The 12,584-nt window shown below is 43.5% G+C and overlaps 1 protein-coding gene across 1 annotated transcript in view; it reads right to left on the reverse strand.

Moving 5' to 3' along the window:
- The window catches only part of LOC120395467 (solute carrier organic anion transporter family member 1C1-like), a 44,883-nt gene extending 36,822 nt beyond the window's left edge, over nucleotides 1–8,061 (reverse strand). The window contains exons 1-2 of the mRNA XM_039519905.1: nucleotides 7,988–8,061; nucleotides 1,428–1,578 (exon numbers count right to left, since the gene is read on the reverse strand). Of these exons, the coding sequence (XP_039375839.1) occupies nucleotides 1,428–1,556 (129 nt within the window). The 5' untranslated portion in view covers nucleotides 1,557–1,578; nucleotides 7,988–8,061. The remainder of the gene's footprint in view (nucleotides 1–1,427; nucleotides 1,579–7,987) is intronic.
- Nucleotides 8,062–12,584: the final 4,523 nt, after the last annotated feature.

The raw sequence follows: 12,584 nt of genomic DNA on the forward strand, positions 1-12,584 counted from the left end.
GCTACATCACAAGTCTGAGGCTGCTGAAGTTGAACTCACAAGAGAGTGCTCTCATTCAAGCAGAGCAATTTTGGGTGGGCTCAGAGTTTGATGAGAACCAAAAAAAAACCCACACACACATTACTGTTGGCTTTCAGGGCTTTCTCATTCATAGTACCACAAATCAAAATTCATATTTGTTCAATCAGTAAAGTGTTCAAAATGGACATAAAAGTAGTAGGAATCATTTTTCAAATTCCAGAAACCTATATTACCAGGGCTGCCAATTTAAAAAAAAAAAAAAGACATTTACTGACCCCACACACTGGTACTACAAACATTTACTATTCCAGAGGTTCTCAAACCAGGACCAGATCTAGGCACCAGCAAACTAAGCACGTGCTTGGGGTGGCAAAATACCTAGAGCCGGCCCTGTCCCAAGCTGTGGTCCATGGACCACTAGTGGTCCATGAGCTCCATTCAGGTGGTCTGCGGATAGTTCCCTCTAAGGGGGCAGCTGCACACGAGAGAATGAAGGGCCACCCACCTAATCAGTGCAGCCGCACAGGTCTGGCTCTACTAATTAGGTGCCTGGACCCTGGAGAAGATGCACATGTAAGGTGAGGTGGTGGCCTTGGGGGGAATAAGGTGTAGGTGGGAGGGGGCAGGGGGGTGAGGGAGTGGGGGGAATTTGGGACGTGCAGGACTGCAGCGGCCAGAGAAAGAGGCAACTTTCCCCAGTTCCAGGGCTGCGGCTGCCAGGGAGAGACGGGTCTCCTTCCCAGCCCCAGCTCAGGGGCTGCTGTGGTGGGGGAAAGATCCCCCACTCCTTCCCAGCCAGAGCTCAGGAGCTGCTGCAGTGGGGAGAGAGGGAGAGACCCCCCACTCCTTCCCAGCCCCAGCTCAGGGGCTGCCACAGCAGGGGAGAGAAGGCACATCCACCTGATTAGAAAGGCAATACTACTGATATTAAAATATGAGTTGTGCGCTTTTATTTGTAGAACAAAAAAACCATTCATTATTATTAAGGGTTTCTTTTTATATAGCGCTTTTATCCAAAGCACTTTACAATAGTTAGATAACGGTACAAATGACATTTGGGAAGATCATCAAATGTTCCACACAAAAAAAAGTTTGAGAACCAGTGTACTATTCTATTGTTAACTCAGGGAAATACCATGGGCTGGTAACTGTGGGTAAATATTAGTTGTTAATAGTGGCTACTGAACACACATTACACGTGAGCCTGAACCATAGCCCCAGAGTTGAACATCCCCAAAAAGTTAGGGAAATTTGAATCAGCGTCAGAACTTCATAAATTAGCTCCATCTATACCACTTTTTACACTGAACGGAAAAAGAGTAACATTCCAGGGGGGAAAAAACACCCAGCAACAAAACTTCAGCCATTCACCGGTCTGTGCTGTAAAATTCAGAGCTCTTCCTTACCTTTATACCTCCACAGCATGTTTGTTTCTCCTTGGAAGCAGAAGATTCAGATTTAGATGAAGACCTGTCAATTGGCAGGATTATGGTTTTTGAGAACAACTGAGCATTTTCTTTTGCTGAATTCTCCATGATAATATTCCCTGTTTCTAATCTAGAAGACACCAAGAACATTTTAAATGGGTAAATTAGGGGCTCAGCACATAACATTAAAACCTGCCAAACTGCTTCCTGTGCAGACAGCAATTACCAGTTTATAATCAAAACAGAAATGGGGAGTTAGAAGTTTACTTATGGAAATGTGCAATCAGATTACCTATACAAGTAAGATAAAATTACTATCATACACCATAAACCAACTGTGTTTTCATTCCCTATCTTAGAATATCAGGGTTGGAAGGTGCCTTAAGAGGTCATCTAGTCCAACCCCTGCAGGACCCATCCCCACATTTTTTGCCCCAGTTCCCCAAATGGCCCCCTCAAGGATTGAATTCACAACCCTGAGTATAGCAGGCCAATGCTCAAACTACTGAGCTGTCCCTCCCCCCCAGGTTTGATTTTGCTAGGCATTTGACCAAGCATTGCTAGTTGAGTAAATATTGCTCTTTAACTTCACATAGAGATCGTTAGGTTTATAGATAAGATCATTGTTTTAAGTGCCACCAAATTTTCTCTACCTCCTTGATATCAGTCAATGAGCAACATAAAAAATAATGTGGCTTTAATTCGCTATGATAAATTTAGCTCCTTTGCCAGTTCAGATGGGACCATAAGTCTCAGTGATCTTGTCAACGATTACAGGAAAAAAGCCTGAACTTGTGTCTTGGCAGGTAAATAGAAGGAGGTAGATTAAAAACCAAATATTTTGTTTTCAAATATTAGTATCTCCACAATTCTTAAAACCATGCCTACATACCACTGTGCCTTGTTAATCATTTCAGTCCCTAAAGCGGTTTAGGAAATATTTTCAATCTCTTGTGTTGACCTTTAAGCAACCCTAGGTTTCACAGAACAGAAAAGGTCGGCCAAAAATAGAGAAACGTTAAAACTGCCATTCTTTTATAGAATCATAGAAATGTAGGGCTGAAAGGGATCTTGAGAAGTCATTGAGGCCAGCCCACAGTGCTATGGCAGGATCAAGTATACCTAGACCATGCTTGGCAGGTGTTTGTCTAACCTGTTCTTATACCTTCAGTGATGGGGATTTCACAACCCGCCTTGGAAGCCTATTCTGGTGCTTAACTATCCTTATAGTTACAAGTTTTTTTCTTTATATCTAACCTAAATCTGCCTTACTGCAGATTAAGCCCAGATTAAACTTTACCTTCAGGGGTCACGGAGAACAATTGATCACCATCTCATTTATAACAGCCCTTAACACAGTTGAAGACTATTCTGAGGTGCGACCTCAGTCTTCTTTTCTCAAGACTATACAAGCCCAGTTTTTTTAACCTTTCATTATAGGCCAGGTTTTCAAAACCTTCTCTTTTTTGTTGCTTTCCTCTGTCCACACCTTTCCTAAAGTGTAGTGCTTAGAATTGGACACAGTACGCCAGCTGAGGCCTCACCTGTACCTAGTTGTGCAGGACAATTACCTCCCATGTCTTACGTATGATGCTTCTGTTGTAAGTACCCCCAGAATATTAGCCTTTTTCACAGCTGCATCATATTTTTGACTCATATTCAATTTGTGATCCACTATAATCCCTATACCTTTTCAGCAGTATTACCACCAAGCCAGTTATTCCCCATTTTGTAGTTGTGCATTTGATTTTTCCTTGCTAAGTGAAGTTCTTTGCACTTGCCTATATTGAACTTCATCTTGTTGAATTCAGACCAATTCTCCAATTTGTCAAGGTCATTTAATGCTCATCCTGTCAGCCAAAGTGCTTGCAACCCCTCCCAACTTCATGTCATCTGCAAATTTTATAAGCATGCTCTGCACTCCATTATCCAAGTTGTTAATGAAAATATTGAATAGTATCGGATCCAGAACTGACTCCACTAGCTATACCTTCCCAGTTTGACAGCGAACCATCGATAACCACTCTTTGAGTACAGTCTTTCAACCAGCTGTGCATTCACTTTATAGTAATTTCATCTGGCCCACATTTCCCTAGTTTGCTTATGAGAATGTCATGTGGGACTGTGCCAAAATCTTTACCAAAATCAAGATATATTAACATGTACTGCTCCCCCCCGCCCCATCCACTAGGCTCGTAACCCTGTCAAAGAAGGAAATTTGGTTGGTTTAGCATGATTTTTTCTTGACAAGTCCGTGCTGGCTATTCCTTATATAGGTATAGAGACGTAGATCTAAGATATAGACTGTCACAACTTTCCAGGGCATCTGTGGAATAAGTGGTTGTATCTCTGGAAACTTAGGTGCCAATCGGATGTAGTGTTAGTCCATATTTAACTAGATGTACAACTTTACGCAAATATTTGCTGAACGAATGGATGGAGCCCTTCACTCTGCCTGGAGTCTCAACCAAGTAGAAGGAGGCCATGAATGAGAAGTAGTATACTTCCATTGAGAGCATTGCATCATGCCAGTGGAAATAACAGCTGATGACCTGTGTTCACATGACAGGGCATTGAACTTTGTCACCCTGACCAAAGCCCTGAGTAGGGCTTGGAAAAGAAGTTTATTTTCTTGCCAGCACTCCTGTGTATCAGGCAGGAAAGCTGATTCTGTGATTAGGGCACTAGCCTGGGACTCCGGAAACTTGGGTTCAATTCCTGCTTTGCCACAAACTTGCTGTGTGACTTTGGGCAAGACAGTCCATGTCTACACGTGGGCACTGTAGCTATGCCAACATAACCCCGTAGCATCGACACAGCCTACAGTGATGGAATGGGTTTCCTGTTGCTGTAGGAAATCCATCTTCCCCGTCAATGGAGGCATTCGTCCATCAACCAACTTGCATCTACACCAGGGTTAGTTCGCCATATCTACGGTGCTCATGGGGTGTGGATTTTTCATACCCCTGAGCACAGTAGCTATGTCAGGTTAAGTGTGGACTTAAACTTCTCTGTGTAATAGGAATAATAGCACAGCCTTAGCTCACATGGTGTTGTGAGGAGAAACTTTATACAGCGCGAGGTGCTCAAACACTACGGTGACGGGGGCCATATAAGCACACGTGATACATAGTACACTAGGGGTGTGCAAACTACGGCCCAGGGGCTGCATCCGGCTCTTGAGCTCCAGCCGGGGAGTGGGGTCTGGGGCTTGCCCCACTCCATGCATGCTGTGTCTCCGCATGGCTCCTGGAAACAGCAGCATGTCCTCATACATCAGCAGCATGTCCCCTTCAAACACTGCCCCTGCCCCTCCCCCTGCCCCAAGCACCGCATCCACAGCTCCCATTGGCTGGCAACTATGGCCAATGGGAGCTGCCTGGCTGTGCCTCCACATAGGAGCCAGAGGAGGGACATGCCACTGCTTCCAGGAGCGGCTTGAGGCAAGCACCAACCAGAGCTTGACTCCCTCCCACGCTCCAACCCCCTACCCCAGCCCTGATCCCCCTCCCACCCTCCAAACCCTTTGGACCCAGCCAGGAGCACCCTCCTGCACCACCAACCCCTCATCCCTAGCCCCACCCCAGAGTCTGCACCCCAACCCCCTGCCCCAGCCTGGAGCCCCCTCCCACACCCTGAACTCCTCATTTCTGGCTCCACCCCAGAACCCGCACCCCCAGCTGGAGCCCTTCCCTATCCCCCACCCCAACCCCATTCATGGCCCACCATACAATTTCCATACCCATATGTGACCCTCGGGCCAAAAAGTTTGCCCACCCCTGTAGTACACGGTGTCAGAACTAAACCACCTTTGGAGCACATGAAGCCTCCTGAGTCCCTCAGTCTGGAAGGGAACCTGGCAGAAAACTTTAGCACTACCACATTTTCCTGGAAGCAAGAGGTACTGTTCAGAAATAAAAGAGGGTGAAGTCCTCCACACTACTACCAGAGGCACAGAAGATCTACAACCTATATTCCAGAGGGACCATGAAGTGGACTGCATTCTGATAGAAAACAATCACTGAGAAATTTCGATAATACTCTGATCTCTTGGGATAGGTACATTTTCTAAGAACCTGCTCCCAGATGAGATGGCTGAGCGTTATCCTCTGAACATAGGTATTAAAGATAAGACATGTTCATTTTAAGAGTTAAGATATGGACTAATTAAAGACTAAATTATCTCTGGAATAACTGACTATCACTGGCAGCAGTGAGTACTGTTACAGGGCACCTATTGTACAGGAGTGAATGTATGTACAAGTGCCCAAATACTAAGCTAATGGGTGCTTTAGCAATGGGTTTAACAATAAGACACCAAATGCATTTTGCTTGTGAATTATCAAAAAAAGCCATCAAACCATTAGGCCTTAATTTCAGTCTCTGGTACGGAAAGGCCATGCCTGGAATAGCAGGGTAGGCCCATTAACTATATCACCTGAAGAAGTTTTCACAACACTTTCCCATGCTGTGTTTTACTCCAGCCAGTGCTATCCATGCCTCACTTTACGAGTATCACAATAATCCCACATTAAAAATAAAAGATAACAGTAATGACACAAATTACTACCAGGAAGATGTTTATGTTGTCTTTTTCATTACTGTATAGTCCCAAACCCTTAAATAACAAGCTCTGACAGAGGCCTGATTACATGACTGTTTTGGATGACTATGACTCAGAACTTGGCACGCAGCAGTCTAAAGCTGCAAAACTACACCAAATTCTATTTTGTTGTACATTTCATTCCTGGTATTTTTACATTTAAAAGTACAAAGCACGGGACGTTAAGCATTATATTGAGTAACTCCTTCCCCTAGAAATATATTGGGCCCTGATGTAACATTGAATTCAAGCCCTGTGTATTTTATATGGACATATATTTTGCGGGATATCTCCTGTCCATCTGAGGGCAACGTCCTGAACATCTTTCTCAGCTTTCCTCAGTACTTATTCAGGGAAAATTTCCAGTCAGTGGAAGCTTGTCTGAGTAAGGAATGAGGTAAAAATGGAGATGTATGTGTGTGCATATAGACTCACCCCCTGGTACAAAGATTTTTTTTAAAACAGGCTATAAGGCAAGATCAACCCCTCATATCTCCATGCTACAAAAACATAACACTTTCCACTTGATAGCAGTAACAATTATTTGTGGTACAAATATTAAATTACATTTTTTGTTTTGAAACCAAAAAGACTATCTAAACCTTGAAATTAGGGCACTATGCAATCTAAAATATTAAGTCTTCAAAACAAATCACAAAACATTGTATGGGGTGGGTTATTGAGCCATAAACTGATTTGGGATGATCTGATACAACACAGTTCTTTAATGGTAACTGACAGTTGCTTAGACTTGTAGCAGAAGACACAAACAACAAGTTTCAACTGTGAAATCATTAAAACTACACTACAGTATATCATAAAAACAGAGATAAACAGGTACACTCGCAATTTTATAAATAGTCATAGCTTTGTACAACCACAACCTTGTAGAATTTTACTGTTCTTTATGACAGAAAATAATCTATGTAAAATATAATCCCCTGACATTAAGACACACATTAAAACGGGTGAAATTACATTCTAATCTGCTCATTGATATTTCTTAGATAAACATAGAATGCATGCATCAATTATCTCTGTATGGAACTTTGATTTTTTCAAGAGGCTCGCTTATCTGGAATAACAGAATATAATCCATACTTAGTCTTACCTAGTTTACGCTATACCCCTAAAATCTTCCAAAATACTGTTTGTATATTCTGTGACAGTTAAGGCATTTGGTCCCTGAGATATAGGCAGTAGATAGTGTTGTGCAAATATACACGAAGTAAGTGTGACTAGTACAAGTGCTTCTGATGGCAGACAGGTAGTGTTGATTTATCTTTCTCTGAGTCTGAATCATGTTTCATAATCATAATTACTAATAACAGCGCCACTTGGAATTTATATAGCACTTTAACATCTTTCAAATGGCATAAAGACATTAACTATTAATCGCTGCCATTTCCTTGAATTTGGTTTATATTCAGCAGTTCTGAGTCATTTTGGGGCCGTTTATGAGGGACTGAAAAAAAGTAGGAAATAGAAATCAACTAGCTATTGAAGTGGGCACCAAAAACTATATAGAGGTTCTACTGAGATAGATGGTGCGGGGGGGGTTGTTTTGTTTTTGTTGTTCTGTCATATCTTTTACCACAGTTATGGCAAATCAGGAACTGCACAAACCAAGGGCATTTTGCCTTAAAATTGCCGTCAGTTGGACAATTTACGTAAATAAAGCAGATGGAATGTGGCCCTCTCTGATGTTCAAAGGAAAACAAAAGACTTTAGATGAATAGATTGAAGTGAAAAAAACACTCTTGCGCTTTTAATTAATCATTTTGTGGTTGAAACAGCCTGCTGAGCTTGGCTCAGCAGCGGGGCAGCTGTGTATTAGACATACATGGATGATTGATATTCTGTTTAATGGATTTACTGGCCATGTATCTAGCAATCTCGTTTCCTTCCCCATGAGGGAGGAGGTTAAAGCACTCACCCTCCTATTTTCACATGTCTCCCTCCAGCTGTCCAGGGTGCTGGAACCCTTTTTATAAAGTCCTTTTTCCTGAAGAGCAGAGAAATAGCAACCAAATTATGACACACTGCTCCCTCACCCTCCCAGCTGGTGGAGATATAGTGCTGCACCCTGCTGTATGATCTGAAAAAGTGCGTGTGTGTATGTGTGGAGAGGGTTGAGCAGACCAGACAATTCCCCAACTACCCCGAAGAGATACTCATTTCACCCTTCCAACCCCAGACCTCGAGAAACCCTTTCCCTCCCACAGGATCCCTGAAGGTGCATCTAATTTGGCAATCAACTCCCTCTCATATTTATTACCCTCCAACACAGAAGGGCATTAACTGTACTGGGAGGGTAGGGGGGAGGGACTGTGCACTTAACAAAATGAGTCCATCAGCCTGTGCAGAATGGATCTCAAGAAAGAGGAGAATTAAAACCATATCTTACCTGGCAGTAGCAATTCCAAAGGATGGTGTCTACCAATCTACAGTAGGTGTGTTCTCACACAGAGAGAGAGAGAGAGAGAAAGAGAGAGACAGCACCCAGCCTGGAAGTGGCAAAAGTTTGAGGGAAAACCTCCTCTTACAAGCTACTCAGCCTAGAGAAGGTAGATCTTACACTGGAGGTAGAGAGAGTGTGAGAAACATAGGGGGTGGGTGAACTGCTGTCTTTTGTTCTGCTTGAGGGATCTGTGTGTTTGTCTCCCCCGCCCCCATCCCCCACCTTGTCATTTTTTCCCTTTCTTCTCTCCTATAGATTGTACTAATCACACTGCCAAAGCAAAGACCATGGGTGCTGTGATCTCAAATCCTGGAAGAGCAGTTAACTTCCTCCGTCCCTTTGGGATATTTTTCTTTGCAACTTGCTGAAGTTTGACATAAGCACGTGATAATGCTTTTTAAAAAAATAGTCCTGAGCTTCTTAATTTCCTGTTCCCAAGAAATAAAAGACTTCGGCTGAGGGTGGAGGGGACTTGACAAAAGAGGAGAGAGTGGGGGCTGTAGGGAAGAAAGGATACTCACAAAGCTTTCTCTTCCTACCCAGAGATTCTTTTACGTCAGCAGTTCTTGGTGGTGGTGATTTGCATTTGAACCTTTGAGACCATAGTATTTTAAAATATGCCCTGCTTCCCCAAAAGCCCCTGAAGCAGAATCCCCTCATACGTGTACAAGGAGGGAGGAATGCATTAAAGTGACAGAAACTAATTTCATACGAGCTCCCCCTTTCTTAAAACTTTGAGAGCTGGCAGTGGCCTTTGCCAAAGGTAAAGAAACTTGTTCAACATGGGAGCTTCTGAGACCTTCCCCTCTGCTCCAGCCCTGTATTTTACTGATCTCTAGGTTTTGCATGTTTAAATGGCTGCATGAATTCAGACAAATATGTTATTTTAAAGAGGGCGATTAGTTTTAAGTGCAACCACTGGGACTGAGAGTGGTTATAAATCCAGCACTTTCCACTAACTTGTGAGATTTAATTAGACGAACAGTGGAAGGTATTACTGTAAATTCTTCTTCCTTCCCCTCTGCCCCAAAAGAGTATGTCGCTATGGTAGCTAAAGCCTCAGTGATACCAGAATTGGTGCCAAGCCAAATACAGGGCCTTGGAGCAGATTTCTACTTTATTTGATTTAATACAAATTTTTATCCGCTCCTGAATTATATCTCCATTTTTGAGTCGTTAATCTGGTTGGAGTTTTATTATGCCCATGCACAAATCACATTTTGTACCGAGGTGTGCCTTATGCTCTGGTTTTGTGGTTTTTAGAAATTCAGAACTATCTCCTTTTCTGAGAGGTCTCAGGGTCCCTAAAAGTCCATCGGAATCAGTTATTATGAGAATTAGGATCATTCCGAGACAGGCCTACAATCTGTTTCCTCCTTCTATCTGGGGAAACAGAGCCTTGCCCCGCCTATCCAACCTTTAACCTTATCACAAGGTCAACTCCCACCTTCACTCCAATGAGGACAACCTCAGTCCCCTGAGTCTCTGCTTCTGGCCCTCTCCCCCATGCTGCCCCATCGAGTGGATGAAGCTCCTATTCAAAATCCATTAAGCCATCACCTGATCCCCTGTCGAGTCACTCCTCCAAGCTCCCATGATGCAAACAGGAGACTGCAGCCTGGCAATAGCTAGACAGGGGCTAAGCTGTGATTACTGATCCTCATCCCCTATGAATTGCCAACATTTTCTTTTTGTTACCCTGTCATCTCCACAATGCCCCCCTCAAGCCACTGGCTTGACTCATCAACCTCTTACATCGTGTCTTTTATACTCTGAGCTCTTTGGGGCAGGCACTGACATTTGCTGTATGCTTGTTCAGAACCTAGAACAGTGGGGCCCCAAACGGATGGGACCTTAAGCGCTAACACAATAGAAGTGTTAAATAATAACATCATCACCACCAAACAATTCCTGCACAACAAATCTCTTGACTCACCATTCATAATGTATTCAGCACTTCTCAACACCTAAGGCTAGGCAGTTTTACCTCAATATGAATTTGACTTAAATACCACAGGAGAAATAAACCAAGCTGCTATACCAAAGTTCCCCACCTATTGTGTTTTGGATACTCAAACACAAGGTTCAGGACTTAATCCTGCAGCTCTTACTCACGGGATAAATGCAGGACCTTGCAGCAGATTTCTACATGACTAGATCTAGTACAAATTATTATCCATTGAGAACTGACCTCAAGAAGATTGAAATCATCATTGGTTACTGCCAGCTGGCCCCTTTCGGACAAAGTCTCTGCACATAGAGGGCTGAAGATCGACTTGAGGTCAGGACAGGAGACTGCCCAGTCATGGACTGGCAGTAGCCATGCATTTACCTGCAATTAACCTGGCTACACCAGATCCGTAACAACCCTGTAGAACACCTGGAATAAAACCACACAGTGTTGTTATGGGCACTCGGTGGTCTAGATCTCTGCCATTATATGATTGTTGTTATCCATTCCTCAGTTACTTCTCCACTGTGTATTGATAATGCAGTTGGAGTGTTACACTGTACGCAGGTCACATTTTGTACCTCAACATGTCTTATTTCCAAATTTCTAAACGCACAAAAACAAGTATTTATTTCCCTCTCTCCTCCCATATTCAATCAGGCCCCAAATGTGCGGCTACTCATAAATTCAGAGTGCTAAACAATTATAACACAAAAGACGTGTCCTATGGGCCAAATCCTGCTTGACTACTCTTGTGTATAAGGCAAGCAGATTTTGGCTCTGAACACACACAGGGTTCTCAGCCTACTGTGAAGAGAATCTTTGTAGACTGGCCTTGTTCTCCACTGTTACATCATTGTAACTGTATTAAAATAGTCAGTGTTACATTAGCACCGAATGAGGTGACAGAGAATCAGGCCTTCTGTATTTAGTCCATATTTACCCTCTTTGCTTGGTTTTGGCTTTAGTAGTAATTCAAAAAACAAATGTAAAACTCAAACATTTCTCCCTAAACTTGGCTTTTCCTAGAATTTCTTTGCCAAGACCCTAATTCTTTCTACCCAAAGAATCGCTCCCATCTCCCTTTATATAGAGAGTTAAGGAATCAGTCAAAACCTCCCTATACGGTTCTGATAGAAAAATCCTGCCACCCTATTACAGCCAATTGTAATGTTATTTGAGAAATCGTTACATCTATGTCCACTTTAAGGCCCTTTTATACTGCCAGAGCCTAAGGCCTGGTCTACACTAGGAATTTAATTCGAATTTAGCAGCATTAATTCGAATTAACCGTGCACCCGTCCACACCACGAAGCCATTTAATTCGACATAGAGGGCTCTTTAGTTCGAATTCTGTACTCCTCCCCGACGAGGGGAGTAGCGCTAAATTCGACATGGCTATGTCGAATTAGGCTAGGTGTGGATGCAAATCGAACTTAGTCACTCCGGGAGCTATCCCACACTGCACCACTCTGTTGACACTCTGGACAGCAGTCCGAGCTTGGATGTTCTGACCAGCCACACAGGAAAAGCCCCAGGAAAATTTGAATTCCTTTTCCTGTCCGGACAGTTTGAATCTCATTTCGTGGTTGGACATCGGGGCGAGCTCAGCAGCACCGGCAGCGATGCAGAACTCTCCAGCAGAGGAGTTCATGTAATCTCTGAATAGAAAGAGGGACCCAGCATAGACTGACCGGGAGTTGACAACGGCCATAACTGCAGCGGACTCCGTGCTCGCAGTGCTGTGGCGCCCGCGCTGTCACTGAGCAGAAAAGTGCACGAACAGATTGCCCGCAGGCACTTTCGGGGAGGGAGGGAGGGCATGATTGACAGTTCAATGATGACAGTTACCCAAAACCACCCTCGACACATTTTGCCCCCAGCATGCATTGGGGGGAAATCCCAGAATTCCAATGGGCAGCGGGGAGTGCAGGAACTGTGGGATAGCTTCCCACAGTGCACCGCTTCCAAAGTCGACGGTGGCCCCATTACTGTGGACTCACACAGTCGAATTAGTGTATTTAGTGTGGATACACAAATTCGACTTCATAAGGTCGATTCCACAAATTCAACTTAAGTTGATTTGAAATAGTCTTGTAGTGTAGACATACCCTAAGAGTA

This window comes from Mauremys reevesii, linkage group 1, assembly GCF_016161935.1.
Source record: "Mauremys reevesii isolate NIE-2019 linkage group 1, ASM1616193v1, whole genome shotgun sequence".
Taxonomy (NCBI): Eukaryota; Metazoa; Chordata; order Testudines; family Geoemydidae; genus Mauremys; species Mauremys reevesii.